At 41.7% G+C, this 19,238-nt stretch overlaps 1 protein-coding gene and 1 pseudogene across 1 annotated transcript in view; both read right to left on the minus strand.

Annotated features, from left to right (window-relative positions):
- The window catches only part of LOC138081811 (dual specificity protein phosphatase 12 pseudogene), a 48,058-nt pseudogene extending 37,257 nt beyond the window's left edge, over positions 1–10,801 (minus strand).
- A 1,418-nt stretch (positions 10,802–12,219) lies between these two features.
- RBM47 (RNA binding motif protein 47) overlaps positions 12,220–19,238 on the minus strand; it is a 101,410-nt gene continuing 94,391 nt past the window's right edge. Inside the window, exon 6 of the mRNA XM_068974934.1 lies at positions 12,220–14,931. Within this exon, the coding sequence (XP_068831035.1) occupies positions 14,692–14,931 (240 nt within the window). The 3' untranslated portion in view covers positions 12,220–14,691. The remainder of the gene's footprint in view (positions 14,932–19,238) is intronic.

The following is a 19,238-nucleotide window of genomic DNA, read 5'->3' on the forward strand; positions in this document are numbered from 1 at the left end:
AAAACTTTGTCACCAAACGTCAAGAATAGTCTTTGTCAAGAATATGAAAAGGATGGGAGTTCCCTGGTGATCTAGTGGTTAGGATTTGGTGCTTTCACTGCCAAGGCCTGGGTTCAACCTCAGGTCAGGAAACTGAGATCCTGCAGGCCACGTGGTGTGGCCCCCAATTTTTTTGGATTATCTAAAAAAAGACTATGAAAAGGTAACCCATATGATGGGAGTAACTATTTTCAAATCATGTATCTGATATGGGTCTGGTATCCAGAATATATAAAGAACTTTTATAACTCAAAACCAAAAAAGCAACCCAATTAAAAATGGGTAAAAGACTCAAATAGATGTTTCTCCAAAGAATATATACATATGAGTGGCCAATAAGCACGCAAAAACGTTATTAACATCGCTAGTCATTAGGGAGGGGCTTCCCAGGTGGCGGCTAGTGGTAAAGAACCCACCTGCCAATGCAGGAGATATGAGACGCAGGTTTGATTCCTGGGTTGGGAATTTCCCTGGAGGAGGGCGTGGCGACCCACTCCAGTATTCTTGCCTGGAGAATCAATCCCATGGACAGAGAGATCTGGTGGGCTACAGTCTATAGGTTCACAGAGTCAGACACAACTGAAGCTACTTAGCAAGCACACAGCAGTCACTAGGAAAATGCAAATCAAAACCACAACATATACCCCTTTACACCCACTGCTGCTGCTGCTGCTAAGTGGCTTCAGTCGTGTCCGACTCTGTGCGACCCCAGAGACGGCAGCCCACCAGGCTCCCCCGTCCCTGGGATCCTCCAGCCAAGAATACTGGAGTGGGTTGCCATTTCCTTCTCCAATGCATAAAAGTGAAAAGTGAAAGTGAAGTTGCTCAGTCGTGTCCAACTCCTAGCGACCCTATGGACTCCAGCCTACCAGGCTCCTCTGTCCATGGGATTTGCCAGGCAAGAGTACTGTAGGATGGCTATAATTTAAAAAAAAAGAGAGAGAGAAAAGGGGGAAAAAGGGAAAAAAGCCCTGTATTGGCAATAATATGGAGAAATTAGAACCCACATACAGTACTGATGGAAATGTAAAATGCATCACTGCCATTCAAAACAGTTTGGCAGTTCCTTAAAAGTTAAACATAGAATAATGGAATTATCGTATGACCTAGCAATTCCACTCCTAGGTAGGTACATACCCCAAAGAGATAAATACAAGTGTTCAAACAAAAACTTGTACATGAATATTCCTGGCAGAATTATTCATAATACCCCAAACACTAGAAACTACACAAGTGTTCATCAGATGCTGAATGGATAAATAAATGTGATATGTCCAAACAATGGCATAAAAAGAAATGAAGTACTGATACATGAGATAGCATGGGTGAATTTTGGAAAGAAGCTAAAGAGAAAAAATGCCAGTCATAAACAGCCACGATTCTATTTATAGGAAATGAGCAGAATAGGCAATTCTGTAGAGACTGAAGGCAGATCAGTGATTGCCAGGGACTGGAGTGAGAGGGTATGGAGAGTGACTTCTTACTGGCTAAGGGTTTCTTTTGCAGGGGGCTGGGGCAGTGATGAAAATGCTCTGGAATTATATAGTGATGACAGTTATCCAACATTATGAAGGTCATAAAAGCCACTGAATCATCTACTTTAAAAGAATTGGTGAATATTATGTTACTTTTACCATCTGTTTTTAAAATGAGATGAAAATGTCATGCTTATTACTGGTGGAGGAGACTGGAGGACATTGGGGATCTTAGTTTAGCATAAAAGCCAAATGGGCCTACTAACTGAGCCCTCAAATTCAGCAGGTTTACCCAGTCTGGTAAGCAATCTTCCCAGGCAACAATGGATCTGGGAGGATTTTGGAGAGGAAAGAACAGAGGGAAGCTTGTCTATTGTTAGGCTCCCTTTCAAGAGGAAGAGGAAATTGCATAGCCACTAAAGCCCAATCATTCCCAAAGTTAGCAATCAGAGGTGAAACTACTGCTCCAGAAGCGCAAAGAAAACAGAGGCAGAGAGAGGCCCGGTGTTATGTTCACTGAACTCACTATCCATGAAGGGAAGCATCAGGAGAAGTGATGATACTTCCTCATTAGTAATACACATTCAGATGTAGAAAAGAAATAGGGTTTCTTTGTTTTACATAATAGTTTGTAGTTTGTTTTCTTGGGGAGCCAGAATAACAGTGATACTTAGCCTTACAAATGAACTTATCCATGAAACAAACAGACAGAGAGAACAGACTTGTGGTTGCAAAGGGGAAGCGGGTGGGGAAGGGCTGGATTGGGAATTTGGGATTAGCAGATGCAAACTATTATATATAACGCAAGGAACTATACTCAATATCCTGTGATAAACCATAATGGAAAAGAATATGAAAAATAACACACACATATATATAAACTGCATCCCTTTGCTGTACAGCGGAAATTAAACACAACTCTGTAAATCAAGTACAGTGAAATCAACTTTTAAAAAATACTTGGTCTAGCAATTAAAGGCATCTTGGGCTCTTTTGGTTTACAATAATCTCTTTGCCATTAAAAGTCTCTTTTAAGTACATATTCAGTTAATTTAAAGTTTATCTCCCTGCCTGAACTCTTTTTCCCCTCTTGCTCTTTTTCCTTCAAAATGCCTCTGTGTTTAAAGAAGCTCATATAATGTCACGGCAAGAGGTAGGAAGTTTTGGATCTTCCTGCTGGCCAAGGTGTGGTTTCTGATGCAGTGAGGTGATTTAATCTGATCTCTGAGTGTTTGGTCCTGGTGCCAGTCAATGAAGGGCCTGGTTTTCTTGGCCATGCACAGGGAGTTGAGCTCTGTCTAGCTCATGAGAGCATTTGATGGCACTGGACCTGCAGACCCGTGGAGTTGCAGTCACGTCCTCTGCCAAAGCCCTGCCTCCGCAGTGTTTTCTGTGGGTAACCCTGGTTTCATTTCCTTCTCTGCCGGGCAAGTGGAACATGCCGGCAGTGGGGTGGTGGGAAGATGTGGGAACACGTCACAATGAGACAATGGAGAACCCAGAACTAGCAGCACGAATGCAGGTATGTCCTCCAGTCCCTGCCTTCGACACACCATTCTGCCTCTCCCTGCCGTGTGGGATGTGATAGGGCTCAGCACTGGCTGCAGTGTTCTATGACTCTCTTTGAACAAGTCTGGGGTCCCACTTGATTTTGCAGTATCTCTTCTTGCTCCTCTGTACAAAAATATTTTTAAAATAATTGCCTGGTTTGTTTTTTACTCTGGAGTGGGACATTTGCCACTGACCTCCTGTCCTTTCTCCTAAACTTAGCTTCCCCTTTTCTCCTTTCCAGTTGATATGACACCGAATCCACCAAACAGAATGGATGCTGATCAGAGTGAACATTGGTTGTTACCCAGGTGCTGGCAGCTGAGCACTCTTGACAATGCTCAATGGTCTGACTTGACGGGATTGGATCTTTGAAAAGGGAGCTGCCACAGTTCAGAAATTTTGCTCATCTTTTGTTACAGCTTTTCAAAACTATTGTCTCACTATGGACAGAAAGGAAATGGAGAGTCAAAGCTGAGCGATGACTTGGACACCTGCCTGACATCCTATTCTCCCTCCCTGAAGCATTGAATCACACTGATCCCATCAAGAGTCCCCAAACAGCTGATTAAAGGTAAATGAAAAAGACATCCATTCAAGATTTCTGAATGCAGTATTGTTATAAAGTATCATACTTTATAAACTCATAGTTTTAGCCCATTTTCATATATCCAGATACCTTCTGAACTTTGTCTGAGTTCTCTACAGGCATCTCAAGCTTGGTATGTCCCAGGTCCAGCTCTATTCAGGATAGAGTGTTTAAATTAGGGCATTAAGCTATTGCGGCATGTTTTCTATTCTTTTTAAAAAAAAATTTTATTGGCGTATAGTTGATTGACAATATTGTGTTAGTTTGACGTGTATAGCAAAGTGAATCGGTCATACATATACATATGTACATGTACACATATACATCCCCTCTTTTTAGAGGGGATATACCCCATTCTTTTCTCATATAAGCCATTTAGAGTATGGAGTAGAGTGTTCCCCTGTGCTATATAGACAGTATGTTCTTACTAATTTGCGGCATGTTTTTTTAAAACTTTGGATTTCAAGGACTTTATTTCTAGTTCTGTTTGAATGGATATTTTTAACATCTGAGTGAAAAGGCTGTTCTGTAAGAGATGCACAGAAATGTCTGTTTAACCTAAGAGGCAGGACTACGTCGAGCCAACTAAGTCATTGTACAGCCTCTCACAGAACCGAAGAGCTCTAATCCTATTGTTCACAATGGAGTCAAAACTCTCATGAGTTCTATTTAGGGCCCAGATGGGCCAGTGACATCATCAGCAGTTGAGTCTATAAGGGAATACTTAAGCTCTCATTTCTGGAGTCAGACCAAGGATCCAAATGCTGGCTCTTCTACCTACACAGCTGTGAGAGCTCAGGCAGTCATGTAAACTCTCTGACCTTTAGTTACTTCATTTGTGAAATGGGAGGTAACATAACTGCCTCATAGAGTTGTTGTAAGGATTTAATGAGACACTGCATTTAAAGTCTTTGGTGCAGGGTAAACACTTGCACCACATTATTTAATTTAGAGTATTGATATGATCTTGGGCAAGTCATTTATCCTCTCTAAGCCTCAATTTCTTCCTTGATAAAATGGAGAGAATGCTCACCATTGTGCTTTTAGGTTCCACCACAAAGTCTGGCACAGTAGATGCTCAAAAACATTTCTTAATAAACAAATGGATGAATGAGGGGGAGGAGAGAAAGAAGAATGTCACCTGTAACTATCTTACAGATTCTCATGAGGCTTAGGTGACATGTGGCTGAAGAAAGTCTTCTGTGGACAGTGAATGCTATTCAAAAATAAGCTAAAATTACGAGCAGTGTTTTAAGGTAAAGGAAGTTCCTTAACTAGAGTGACTTTCTGGAATTTTATTCAGTTCCTCTCATATCTAGGACACTGCTCTTAGCCTTATTCAATTAATTCTCCAGGAGTCTAATTATTTGGTCCCTGTTGTTGTTGTCACTAAGTCATGTCCCACTCTTTGTGATCCCGTGAACTGCAGCACGCCAGGCTTCCCTGTCCTTTACTGCCTTCCAGAATTTGCTCAAACTTATGTCCATTGAGTCAGTGATGCCATCCAACCATCTCATCCTCTGTCATCCTCTTTTCCTCCTGTCCTCAATCTTTCCCATAATCAGGATCTTTTCCAGTGAGTCAGCTCTTTGCATCAGGTGACCAAAGTATTGGAGCTTCAGCTTCAGCATCAGTCCTTCCAATGAATATTCAGGGTTGATTTCCTTTTGGATTAACTGCTTTGATCTCCTTGCTGTCCATGGGACTCTCAGGAGTCTTCTTCAGCTCCACAGTTCTTTGGTGCTCTGCCTTCTTTATGATTCAACTCTCATATCCATACATGATTACTGGAAAAATCATAGCTTTGACTATTCAGATCTTTGTTGGCAAAGTGATGTCTTTGCTTTTTAATATGCTCTCTAGGTTTGTCATAGATTTTCTTCCAAGGAGCAAGTGTTTCTTAATTTTGTGGCTGCAGTCACTGTCTGGAGTGATTGGAGCCTAAGAATATAAAATCTGCCACTTCTACTTTTTCCCCATCTACTTGCCATGAAGTGATGGGACTGAATGCCATCATCTTAGTTTTTTGAATGTTGAGTTTTAAGCCAGTTTTTTCAATCTCCTCTTTTATCCTCAAGAGGCTCTTTAGTTCCTCTTCATTTTCTGCCATTACAGTGGTATTAGTACTTATATGTACTCTGCATATAAGTTAAATAAACAAGGTGACAATATATAGCCTTGTCTTACTCATTTCCCAATTTTGAATCAGTCCGTTCTTCCATGTAAGGTTCTAAGTGTTCCTTCTTGACCCACATGTAGGTTTCTCAGGAGACAGGTAAGATGGCTTGGTATTTCCATCCTTCTAAGAATTTTCCATATTTGTTGTGACCCACACAGTCAAAGGCTTTTGAGTAGTCAGTGAAGAAGAAGTAGACATTTTCTGGAATTCCCTTGCTTTCTCTATAATCCAACAAATGTTGACAGTTTGACCTCTGGTTCCTCTACCTTTTTTAAACCCAGCTTGTATATCTGGAAGTTTTCAGGTCACATACTGCTGAAGTCTAGCTTGAAGGATTTTGAGCATTATCTTACTAGCATGTGAAATGCGTGCAACTGTCCCATAGTTGAACATTCTTTGGCACCTTTGGCCCCTAGCAACTCAGAATTCCTAGCCCAAGCTCCCTAGATTGGGATGCCTTCGTGGTAACATGCCTGCTATCACGTCATGAGCAGGTGGATGACCTCTTGACCCTTGAATTAATAACTTTATTTAACTGGGTAAGGCCTTACATTCCAAAATTAGAACTTGATTCTTCAGTTTATTGAACAAGGGATCTGTCCTTGGCGAAAATGCATTACTCACCTCAGTGTGAATTAGTTCATTACTTTCCTTTCTGAGAGGGAAGTTTGATCATGGGAATGTCCACGGGCGAGATTCGGAAGCCCCCAGGGGAAATGCGCTTGGGAAGGTAATCCTTCAGTGCCTGGAGACTCCAGGTTTTGTACTCCATGTTCTGCCATAGGGGCTGATTTTTCATCTCTTTTTTCCAATGACCTTCGTGGTCAAGTGACTCTGTGAGGAGACCAGTATAATTTCTAGAAGAAACAAATGACTTTAGGTCCTCACAAAATGAGTGAATTATAATTATACTTCCCCACCCCATCCCCAGGTCAGAGTTAGACGATCCATGTTCAAATTCCAACTCTTTTAGTTACCAGCTATGGGGTCTTGCGGGGTTGGGCTTTCCAGGTTGCTTAGTGGTAAAAGAATTGGCCTGTCAGTGCAGGAGCTGCTGGATACGTGGGCTCAGTCCCTGGGTCGGGAAGATGCCCTGGAGTAGGAAATGGCAACCCACTCCAGTATTATTGCCAGGATAAACCCATGGACAGAGGAGCCTGGTGCGCTACAGTCCATGGGGTCACAAAGAGTTGGACACAGCTGAACAACTGAGCACTCAGGCACGCAACCTTGGTGAAGTTATCGAATCTCTCTTTGCCTTCTTGGTATTTATCTGTAAAACGGGGGTAATACTAGTAGCTATCTCAAGTATGGAAAAATAACCCATGCAAAACATCTCTATACTGTGAGAAGTCAAAGCAGTGATTTCTTTATGAGGAGGGAGTGTGACTGGAAAGGGCTATAGGGAAGCTTCTGGCATGCTGGTCATCTTTTTCATCTGGATGCTGGTTACATGGATGTGCTCAGTATGTGAGAACTCATCATGCTGTATATGATATTTGCATAATATTGCATCTGTGTTATTTTTTAATTAAATTTTTTAAAATCCATGTAAACTACTTGACATATCATAAGTTACTATCAGCCATTACTTGATCTCCTGCTCAGTGATCACTGTCTAAGCTTTAACATTATTCCCAAACACAAGGAGGGGCTTTCCCAGGGGCTCAGCGGTAAAGAAAGTGAAAGTGTTAGTCACTCAGTTGTGTCCAACTCTTTGTGACCTCATGGACTGTAGTCTCCAGCTCCTCCATCCATGGGATTCTCCAGGCAAGAATACTGGAGTGGGTCGCCATTTCCTTCTCCAGGGGATCTTACAGACCCTGGGATTGAACCTGGGTCTCCTGTAATGCAGGCAGTTTCTTTACCATCTGAGTGACTAGGGAAGTCCCCAGTGGTAAAGAATCTGCCTGCAATGCAGGGGACACAGGTAATGAGAGTTCACTCCCTGGGTCTGGAAGATCCCCTGGAATAGGAAATGGAAACCCACTCCAGTATTCTTGCCTGGAGAATTCCATGGACAGTGGGGCCTGGAAGGCTACTGTCCACATGGTCACAAAGAGTTGGACTCAACTGAAGTGCCTGAGCAGGCATGCACAGAAACACAAGGAAATTGACAAACAAGAACAAGAAGTACAGACAGCAGGCCTTGACTGGGCACTCAATGGTTTAATTAGATATTTGTACTTAGGGGTTGGGAAATTATGCAAAATAGGTTATTTTTGTTATTGTCTCATGCTCAGACTGCTTCCTTCTATAGACGTTAGAGCACATTTAGAAATAGTTACATTTCCAGAATTTCTCCTCTTATGAAAGCATCTTATTTGGAAAGAGGAGAGAAGGTGCCTTTTGGGAAGCTGAGTTTGCATGTCATTTGGTATGATTGAGAAAATGTCAAATGGACATATTTGAATTGGGGTGGGAGTGAAGCTGGTGAAGCTGATAGAAATACTGTTCTCTGGTGCCAACACTTCTTAGAATAAAAATTCTGAAAAAGGAGAGGAAGAGTCCCAGCAGAGGGAACTGGCAAGGCCCAGTGCTATCATGACACCATGAGCTCAAAATGTCTTGACCCAGCACCCCCAGCAAGGTCATCTCAGAAACAACTGGGCTTCAGCAACTTGTCTTAGCTGCCTCAGAATGACTAAGGCCTATTTAAGCCTCATGGTTGGTTAATCATTAATGAAGATTTTTGACAAACAAAGTAGAACAAGCCAAGAAAGAAGGGTGGCTAAAAATTAGCTCAGAAAAGGTCATATTTCTTGCAAATGAAAGGTTTGGTGGTGTTTTCGATTGTGAGTATAATTGCGTGGAATGGAGTCAAAAGGATATATAACCCTGCTAAGGAAGCCAGTGTGTTTTTAGGAGATTTTATTTAGGACTTTCCTCCATCCTCACATTGATCTGTAGGACTATGGGCCTCCATCACCTTTCCCAAGAAAGCTGCATTCTCTCTTCCCAAGAGAGAGTGGGGAGTTTGGCCAGTCCTGGCAGCTGCTATGTGATTCCAGACAGGAAGGATGGAAGGTCCCAGAGGGTGGAACCTGCCTCTAAAGAAAGAAGGGGTGAAAACTCTCAGAGCCTCGGCTGGCCCTACAAACTCCCATGGCAAAAATCAGCGTTGGTGGGCATCACCTGGTGCCAGGAAGGCCGAAGAGAGGCAGTTAGCCACTAGGGGGAGCGCTCAGATGCATCATGCTATTGATTGCTAGACAATCCCTCAGCCCTTCAGTTTAGATAAAGGCAGTTGCCACCATTTTCTAAAAGAAACTCAAAAGTCCTAAATTGGAATGATTTAGGGTTCTTCCTACTTCCTTGTTATCTGGGCCAAATCTCTTCCTTCCAGAGTTAACACGGGCCTATCAACCATGTTTAGTGTTGGTGGGGACAAAGGTTGTCCCCACACACCCTTTCTCCTCTTTTTTGAGGCTGCAACACTGAACATTGTTCAGGTACTTGCGTTTTCTTCTGGGCCTGGGCATTTCCTGTTTCCTCTTCTTCCTGCTCATCTGCCCTCCCTCCTCCCCCTCAACTCATCCTGTTGTTCTTTGCTTAGATGCCACTTCCTCTCCAAAGTCTTCTTAACCCCTTGCCCAGGCCACGGTGGGTGCCCCCTCCCATTTCATAGCCTTTTCATCACTGTCTTATCAGGCCTGGGAGCTTCTGGAGGGCAGAGGGGGGTTGATTTTGTTGATCATCACCTCTCTAGTGCATCATCCTGTTCTGGTAGAGAGCTGGCACTCGACAAGTGTTCACTGAATAAATAAGTGAACAAAAGCATAGAAAGGTGTAAAATGGAAAGGCTTAATGCAGTTAAGACAGTGGAATGCATTCACACTACAGTTCATAAAGAGGAAGAGAAAGGAAATAACTTTCTTGTCTATGATGTACCCAGTTTATTTAAAAATTTATTTATCCAGGCTTTTTAAAGATTCATTAACTTATCTGATTTTCACAGTAACCTTATGAGGTTATCATCTTTTACCAATTAAGAAACTGGTGCTCAGAGAGGCAAGGTGTCCTTTCCAAGGTCACATGGCTGATAAATAGCAAAGCCGGGGGTTCATCCCCTAGGCATCCAGACTGCAAGCCCAGCCTGTTTCACCAGGCCACAGTGCTTGCCAAGGGTTTGGGCAATCACTGAGGGACACTGGGCACCTAGAGACGGAAGACTAATGAGAGGAAGGAGAAGGAAGGCCATGTCTAATCTGATAGCTTAGAACTTGGAACTGAAGCAAAACATGTCTCCTGAGTTTCATTCTGTGTTTAAGCCTAATCATGCCCTTGACCTTGAACGGTCAGAGAGGAGGAGTGTGTCAAGGAAGTGGCAGGACAAGGATAAAATGAGTACATCTGTGTTATCCTACCACTAATTTATTTTTTAAAGCTGAAGATGCTTTTTTTTTCCCTTAAGGTCGTTGTGTCAAATGTGATTTTTTTCAAAGCAGCCATGCCGAAATGTCACATTTCATGTTTTTTTTTTTTAAAAAAAAAAAAACAACTCTCCCCAGAACACTTTATAATAAAGATAACATGTGATATACTATATACATCTCTTTAAAATAGTCAAGTACCCTAATGCCCTTAAAACAGGGTCTGGTGAGCCAGTAAGGTCAATTATAGTTGACAAAATACACTCAGCATGGGGCATGCCATGTCACAGCACCCAGTAAAATGCTGGGACTGTTCACAGGTTATCCTTCTTTAGGAAAGAAAAATTAGAACTTTTGTGTTCTAGCTGTCTTTACTTCCACCTAAATAAGTGCTTATGCATGTTGTCTTGACAGATATTTTTGGAATTTAAAACTTGGGGATCTAGTCTAGTAAAGAATCATAAGGGTATAGTTGCCTTTACAGTAGTTTTTTAGTCCCGTCCATAATCCTTGATACAGCATCATAAGTCGACTTCCATCTACCAGACAATTGTAGCAGCTCACCTAGTGCTATGTCTTCCGAGCTGAACGTAGGCATTTCGGCCGTTCTACCTCCAGTTCCTATCCCTGAGGAAAGAGGCTGCATGTGAAAACACATTAAAAGTCAACAGAAAAGAAACTACTTTTGGAGATAAGCTTTTCTTTTTGTAGGCTGTGAAGCAGGCTGTTGGTACTACTAAATCTATTTCCAGGGTCAGTGTGCTGAGACTTGGAGTCTGAATTTCTGCCCTGGTTCCTACCAGCTGTGGGACCCTGGCCAGTCACGTATCGGTTCTGCCTACTTCACTAAGTGCTTGTGAGGTCCCGAGGTGACGGAAACCAAACAGCCTTAGAGCCTAATGAATCACACAATCATAGCATTTATCCCCACCCAACACACTGTTTACCTGCTTATTGGGTCTGTGTTCTCCCGCTTTGAATATAAGCTCAATGTGTACAAAGTTTTGTTGGTTTTGTTCATGCTGTACTCATCACAGCACCTAGAACAAAGCGGGGCATTTAGTAGAGATGTAGGAAATGTTCTGTAAGGTTAATTCTTTTAATTCGTTTTCTGACAAAAGCAATCAAACTCTGATTCTGCAACTTAAAGGGCATCTGTGCTCATCTCCTAGAACCAGACAGTATCAGCAAATCTCGTTGATTTCTCACTTTGGGAAGTTCTCTGGCCTTTCCTGTATGTGAAAAAGACTTTATCCTTTTAGGAGGAAGCAGGAAGTTAGAATTCCAAGAACTGTAGGTTGGGAAGGCCCATAACTCAGGCTACTCAAGACTAACTAGGTAAAATTCTTAATCAATGGCAAAGCTGCATGGGGCAGTTTTTAGAGGTAATTCCACTGACAAGTTACCACTTTCCCTTGAATTATTAATTGGCTTTGCTGATGGATCCCACCTGAAGTTAGTGACGATTTATAGAGAAAAAGGCAGTGTCTTGCTAATCTTGCTGCATGCTGTCAAAAAAGGTGAAACAGAAAACTCTGGTTTCCAGTGAGGTGACCAACATACAGGTCACACCAGTACTTTCATGAGACCATCGAACAACTCAATGTCACATCAACTGAGTCCATGTAGATATCTAAGTGTAAAGCTCTTGGGATCATAAACAAACTTCAGCACTGAGAACAGTGACAGGCTTTGCCACATCCTTCTCTAATCCAGACGCTAAGTAGTAGTTGAGTGTTCAACTTTCTACCACCTGGACCCAAGGCTGCAAACACTGGTAATTCACAATTTCTACTATGTACCTCAACTTCATTAATAATTCCAAATCAAAGACATGACTTTCTCCAGCCAGAAACAGTCGATTCCTTCTATGCTATAAGGGTTTTTTTCTAATTTTGTTTGGGGGGGGAAAAAAGTGTAGAAAGAAAACACAATTTAAAATAAGGTACTGAAATTGCTTTAAGAAAGTTTTATTTACTGCATACATCCTAAGAATGTATCGTAAATGAAGCAAGATCTAAATAAACTTAAAAGCTTTTCAAATACAAAGCAACTAAAGATAACTGCCAGCATGTTTGAAAACAGAGAACTCGAAAGCTTTTTTTTTTTTAAACATTTTTATAGTTTGTTCTTAACCCTAAAAAAAAGTTCACATTTCAAGTTACAAACTTACCTCAGTAGTGTACATATGTGAAATGGTTTTGAAACAAGAGGAACAGGCAGACCTAAAGGTAGGTAGGAGGCTCACTGATACTTAACTGGCTATGTCACCAACATTTATTTTTAAGGTAGTTTGGTAGTTGCCATGTTAAGACACCATTTTTTTCCTTTTTTTTTTTTTTTCCATTTTTGCAAATAATTTACAGGCACATGTAAAATACAGTAAGATCCCTGGGTCAGTCTCATCCAGTGAACCTCTGTGCTAATTAACCCTTCACTGGAAGGAGAGTAAGACAGCACTTCTTTCATACAAAGTCAAGGGATGGGGACTGAACGCAAACTGCATTTTGTTGGATTACTCATTACAACGGATTTGAGTTTGGATGCAGCTCGCTGGGTACATCATCAGAAACATTGCACAATTACTTTCTGTCATTTAACAATGATGGAAAGGAAGGTTAGGAATGTTTAAAGGCCTTTGCAGGCACTCAATAGTCTTATAGAATAGTTAAATAAATATTGCTTATATATAAAAAATTCATCCCACCCTAAGATGAGGGAAAAGAGAGCATATGGGAATCTCTTAATTTAAAATGTAAAACAGAACTAAAACATCTGCTAAGGGCATGATCCTATTATTAATCCACAATAAGAATTCAGCCATCAGCAAAATTCAGTGAGTGGAAACATTTGATGGAATCTCTAATATGACGTAAAAACACAACTATGTCCTTGCCATCTATTGCACACCTCACTTCCTTGTTAGAACCTTAAAAAAAAAATTCCAAGTTGATGTATTTCATAAAGTAGATGACAATCTTAACATTTTACTGTATTTTACATTCACTCTGCTAAACAAAAGCCTTTAAACAGGCACAAAACACTGCAACAATACATTTACTTCCTAATAAAACAAAACTGTTTAATAACATTGAAATAAAATGGTTTCGTTTTGCATTCAACTATATACCATGAATTTCTGCAACATAAAACAACTAAAAATGAGCATTAGGAGATATTTACAAACTATCCTTTACTCCTACAGGTCTCTCCTCCTCCTCCTGGCTGTGCACGCCCCAATTCAGTTCACTTGCCACACGCACAGCAACAGCGGAGGGAGGCCCTGTTCAATAAACACAATATTTCCAATACCCCTGACAACCACAGACATTGTGCATGAAACATGATAAGGCAGCTAGAAGCATAGCCGTCTGCTAACAAGAGCCTTTGGGGTCTTGTCTATAATAACATTCTCTGTCTCTACAAACTTAGACTTCAAAACAAATATATAATAAAAGCATTAAGAAAGGAGTGAAGGTTTCATATTGGACAATTAAATAGCTATGCGAAGATGCCTTATGCAAACTATTAAAATCTTGTGCTTACACATACTCTGCTATTGAAAATAGCTCCCCAACCAAACCACAACCCTCCCCCAACAAAAACCCATACAAAACAAAAAACCCTAACAAAAAGAAGTATAAAAGCCATCAATGTTCTCTGTCAGAGTAATTAATTTGTCCTTGACTTGCCAAATATGAAGGTGGGTCTGGGGAAGGTGGGGGTGGGTGTGGGGGGGAGAGTGGGGGAGGTGACACGTCTAAGAGCAAAGGCACATGGACATTGAGTAGGGGCCCAGGACGATGGCAGCAGGTGACAGCGCCTTCCAGTGTTTGGACTCAGAAATGTGACAAGTCTTTTCAATATTGGCTTAAGGAGAGGTCGAGCGTTTCAAGAACAGAACCATCGTGAATAACACATGGTTAACACCCGTCAACCCTTAATTCCAGCAGAAATAGAGGTTTCATTCATTTTATAATTGCACTTTCCAGTATAACTTTTAAAATAATGTTTTCTGTAGTATTTTTAAAGCACTATTGTTTGTATCTTTAAATATTGAATATATTTTTCAAAATAGTTCCCTAACTGCTCAAGTGTGCTTTTTTAATATATACTTGATATATTATTGAAGGTACTACAAAATAGAAATCTCTGGAGTGCAGAAGTTAAGAAAATAACCTTCATAACTGAAAATATATCCTTAAAAATACAAAAACAAAAACCTCTATACAAATGTACTACCACGTACAAATTTTTAAGAGATGGTGTTTAAGGCACAAACCATTGCAAGTCTCTTAGAAATGTATGAACACAGGTCTGCTAAATTGAAAACAGTCTTAAAAAACTAGTGAAAACTTCATGTAATATAAAATATTCCAGTATGGTATTCGATAACATTCTTCGCATTCAGGTTTCGTGTGTGCTAACCGAACACGGTCTTTCTTCATAAATAGTAAAGTGTTCCTTCAGTGGCGGCAGCGGCGGGTCTCAGTAGGTCTGGTACACGTCGTGGATGGGCACCTGGATAGCAGCGGCGGGGAAGGCCTGAGGTATGTAGCCTGCGTATCCGCCGTACACGGCAGCAGCAGCCGCTGCATTCTTTTGTAGTGTGGCGATCGTGGCTGTGGCTGGAGCAGCAAATGGCACATAACTGGCTCCGTAGATCCCAGCAGTGGGAATTCTCTGAACATTTGGAGCCACCGTGTACACTGGAGTTATTGGGCGACCCTGAGGGGAGAGAGAGCATTCTTATTGATCACCTGTAGGTATCTAACCAGATAGGCGGAGGACACCACCCTAACGGCAGAAAGCAGAGAGGAACTGAAGAGCCTCTTGATGAAGGTGAAAGAGGAGGGTGAAAAAACTGGCTTATATCTCAACATTCAGAAAACTAAGATCATGGCATCTGGTCCCATCACTTCATGGCAAATAGATGGAGAAACGATGCAAACAGTGAGAGACTTTATTTTCTTGGGCTCCAAAATCACTGCAGATGGTGATGGCAGCCAGGAAGTTAAAAGATGCTTGCTCCTTGGAAGAAAAGCTATGGCAAACCTAGACAGCATATTAAAAAGCAGAGACATCACTTGGCCAACAAAGGTCTGTATAGTCGCAGCTTTGGTTTTTCCAGTAGTCATGTATGGAGAGCTGGACTATAAAGAAGGCTGAGCATTGAAGAATTGATGCTTTCAAACTGTGGTGCTGGAGAAAACTCTTTAGAGTCCCTTGGATAACAAGATCAAACCAGCCAATCCTAAAGGAAATCAGCCTTGAATATTCACTGGAAGGACTGATGCTGAAGCGGAAGCTCCAATATTTATGGTCACCCTGATGTAAAGAGCCAACTCACTGGAAATGACCCTGATGCTGGGAAAGATTGAGGGCAGGAGAAGGGGGTGACAGAGGATGAGATGGTTGGATGGCATCATTGACTCAATGGATATGAGTTTTAGCAAATTCAGGGAGATGGTAAAGGATAGGGAAGCCTCGTGTGCTGCAGCCCATGGGGTTGCAAAGAGTTGGACATTACTGAGCGACTGAACAACAACAACCTACCCATTCATTCAACAACCCCATTCATTCATTCAACTCCCAGGGGCGAGGGAATGACAGAGAAACAAAAGTTCCATTCTCAGGGCAGATGGACAGACAAGCAATAATCGTACAGGACTGAGATGGGAGCCACTGAAGTGCAGCTGCATCCTCAAGGCACATTCAAATTCCTAACTGGTGGCCACGACAGGACTGGAATGTTCAGGGAAAGTGCACATACTCTGGAACCTTCTGCCCACCATTCTATTCAATCAGCCTACATACCAGAGCGAGCTAGAGATGGGAGTTGAGGTCTACCTTTTACTCAGTTGATCTCACTGTAATTATGAATACATATTTTTCCTAAAATACATGCCAGCTGCCTCAACTCATTCCTAACTGAAGGAACATGATGTACCAAGAATGGAGAGGAGCACAGCCTATGACTTTATGGAACAAAGTACACAGCTCTCCCAAGGGCCAGCATCTTAAGCTCTGACCTAAAAAGACTGTGATCACACAGGATCTTCAACAAATGCGTTTGCTTCAGCCATCGCCGACCTAAGATTTGACACCACTAAATATACAGTTGCTGTGGAAGCTTAGAGAAGAGGCCAACTAACTTGAGGGGCAGGAGGAAGCATCTCTGAAGTGGAAAAATTTGAGCTGGGTTTTAAAAGATAAGTGGGGGCTTCCCTGGTGGCTCAGATGGTAAAGAATCTGCCTGCAATGCCAGAGACCTGGGTTCGATCCCTGGCTCAGTCAGATTCCTTGGAGAACAGAATGGCTACCCAATCCAGTGTTCTTGCCTGGAGAATTCTGTGGACAGAGGAGCCTTGTGGGTTATAGTCCGTGGGGTTGCAGAGTCGGACACGACTGAGCAACTAACACTTTCACTTTCACTTGGATAAGGTGGGATTTCCACATGATGAGGAAGTGAGGAAAGAGGCGCTATCCGAAGTAAGCTGCCTTACTGTAGATGCCATGCTGGCTCTGGAAGTCCAGGATGCTTCCTTCCCTCTGCTTGAGAGTGAAACATACTACATTTTCAGAACAAGTAGACAAGGAAGACTGTGGTTCAGTATTTTCCAAAATGTGTGCTACGGAGTTCATTCTGTGGACTGCTTAAGGGAAAAGGAGATTTTTGGTAAAACAAAAATTAATATTGGTAAAAATTTTGGTAAAAATAATATTGGTAAAAGTTTGGTAAAAAAAATAAATCACACATTTATTTAACGAAACATCTTGTGGACCTTATGTTTCATAGCATGGCCTGTGGTACAGATAGTTCAGGATATGTAAAAGGGAGAATTAGATTTTAAAAAATTATTTCTTCCTGGGTTTTTATAAAGGAATTACTTATCAATTCCTTTACAAAAATCCACAAATTAGAGTTACAAAATTATGTTCAGAATTGAAGAGTCATTTTTTTCAACTGTAATCCAAATAATAATTACAAATAATATCTAAATGATAACAATAACAGAGATTACAGTCTGCTAGGCACTATTCTAAGTGCCTTATTTAAGTGACACTATTGAAACATCATCACAACCACCAATGAAGCTGGTGGATTATATGGAGAAGCTTAGACGTTTTAAATGACTTGCACAGGTGACACAGCTTTTAAGCAACGGGATGTGTGAGTCTGGCACCTGTGCATTTAGCCTTGCACTATCCTGCCTGCTACAACGCAGCCACAACGAACGTTAGTAACACTTTACACCAAGGAGAGAAACTTTGGAACTGGGAAGACTGTGGTCCATAGCAGGACACAAGCTATCTTCTCCAAATCTGCGGACATCTCTTTAGTGACAAGTGCACAAAGGAAAGGATCACCAGGAAGGTGACATCTGAGAGAAACCACTCCATGTACAAAAGTGCAGCCCAACACCTGAGCTCAGGGCAGTGTGATGAGGCTGAGTGTGGGGAGCTGGGGAGGAGGAGAGAGAAAGGCCTCAATTCCCCCTCCTCTCAAAAAAGGAATGGTTCTTGCTCTACCTATACCACTGACTGGCTGTGAAGATTGAAACATTTTGAGAAATAAATGAAAAAAGGACTGTCTACACATGTAAGCTTTTTTTTAATTTTAATTGCCTGCGAAGGCTATATGAAATTTTGGATTTAAATGGCTACAAAGGAACATCTCTGAGCTCCTGCAAAACAGAGGAGGAAGATGGAAGGTGTTCCCCAGGAAGGTCATGGGGAACCGATGTGTGGTTTCACTCTGAAAAGTGTTCTTTTTACCAATCTGTGGAGATTAAAATGCTCCTTCCTCTACTGCAGTTTGGCAGAGAACACAGAGGAGGTGGAGGACAGAACGTATCAGACAACCCAGGTCAAAGAACTCAAGGCAGGACAGACGGTACTCAGCTTTGAGGGAGAGCAGCGGAGCCACACACTCAAAGAAGCCATTCTCACGTTACAGAAGAAGTGGCTCCAGGCATCCTGCAGACTATACTGGAGGAGGGAAGCACTGCCACAGAAATCTACTGATGATGACAGCACACTGAACAAATCCCAAACCACAAGACCCCGACGCCAGCTTCCGTGCAGACTGATATAAGACAGAAACAGCCTGCAATCCAGAACGTAATCGTGAAGCCTGAAATGTGGGCCCAACCACAACTGCGACCACTCAGCAAAGACCAAAGTTCACAAGTTTCCCAGTAAAGAGGAATTAGAATTAGCAGAATTCCACTAGGTAATGCTTGTAGGTTACTGTATGTATTTATAGTCAGGACACAATAATAACTACCTTGTGAGTCATTTCCAACCCAAGACTACTGCTGGGGTTCACAAGCCTAGCTGTTTCAGCATTACTGAGGAGGTGGGACAAAATATGGATTCTAGAACGCCAGCCCAGTTCTGCTGAATTGGAGTCTTCTGGGGTTTGAATCTAAGAATCTCTGTTTTATAAACATGTCTCCTCGATAATTCTTACCCAGTTAGATACAAGACATCCCCGGCCTGAGTTTTTATGCTTATGGATTGATGAGGTGTTTGATATTCACTGCTTCACAAAGGATAGCTTCAACAAGATTATTTTTCTATCTAGGAAAATGATATATAGTATAAGTATTCCCTGTGTGCTACATATTGCAGAAACAAAGAAATATATATAAGATTTGGCTCTTGCTCTGAAAATACTTTAATTGGGGAGACAGAACATAGAACTTGACTGGTAGTCAAGTAGCCACTACTGAGACGTACAGGACAGATGGTTTCCGAGGTGAGGTAGATGGAAAAGGTTCTAGAGAAAAAAACCAGATAGAGGAGAACACTATGAGTAAAGGTGGGGAAGGAGGATGGAACGGTAAAACTGGATTGGGAGGAGAAATGGGAATAGCTGGATATGGTTGGGAGAGTTTTGTAAAGTTTCATAAACCTTTATAGACATTTCTGTCTCTCTACAGGCACTCACATATATATATGCATACATATATACCTATGGATATACTCATAGAGAGAGATGGAGGGGAGGAAGAGGGGCAGAACTTTAA

The sequence above is a fragment of the Capricornis sumatraensis genome, chromosome 7, assembly GCF_032405125.1.
Source record: "Capricornis sumatraensis isolate serow.1 chromosome 7, serow.2, whole genome shotgun sequence".
In the NCBI taxonomy this organism is placed as follows: domain Eukaryota; kingdom Metazoa; phylum Chordata; class Mammalia; order Artiodactyla; family Bovidae; genus Capricornis; species Capricornis sumatraensis.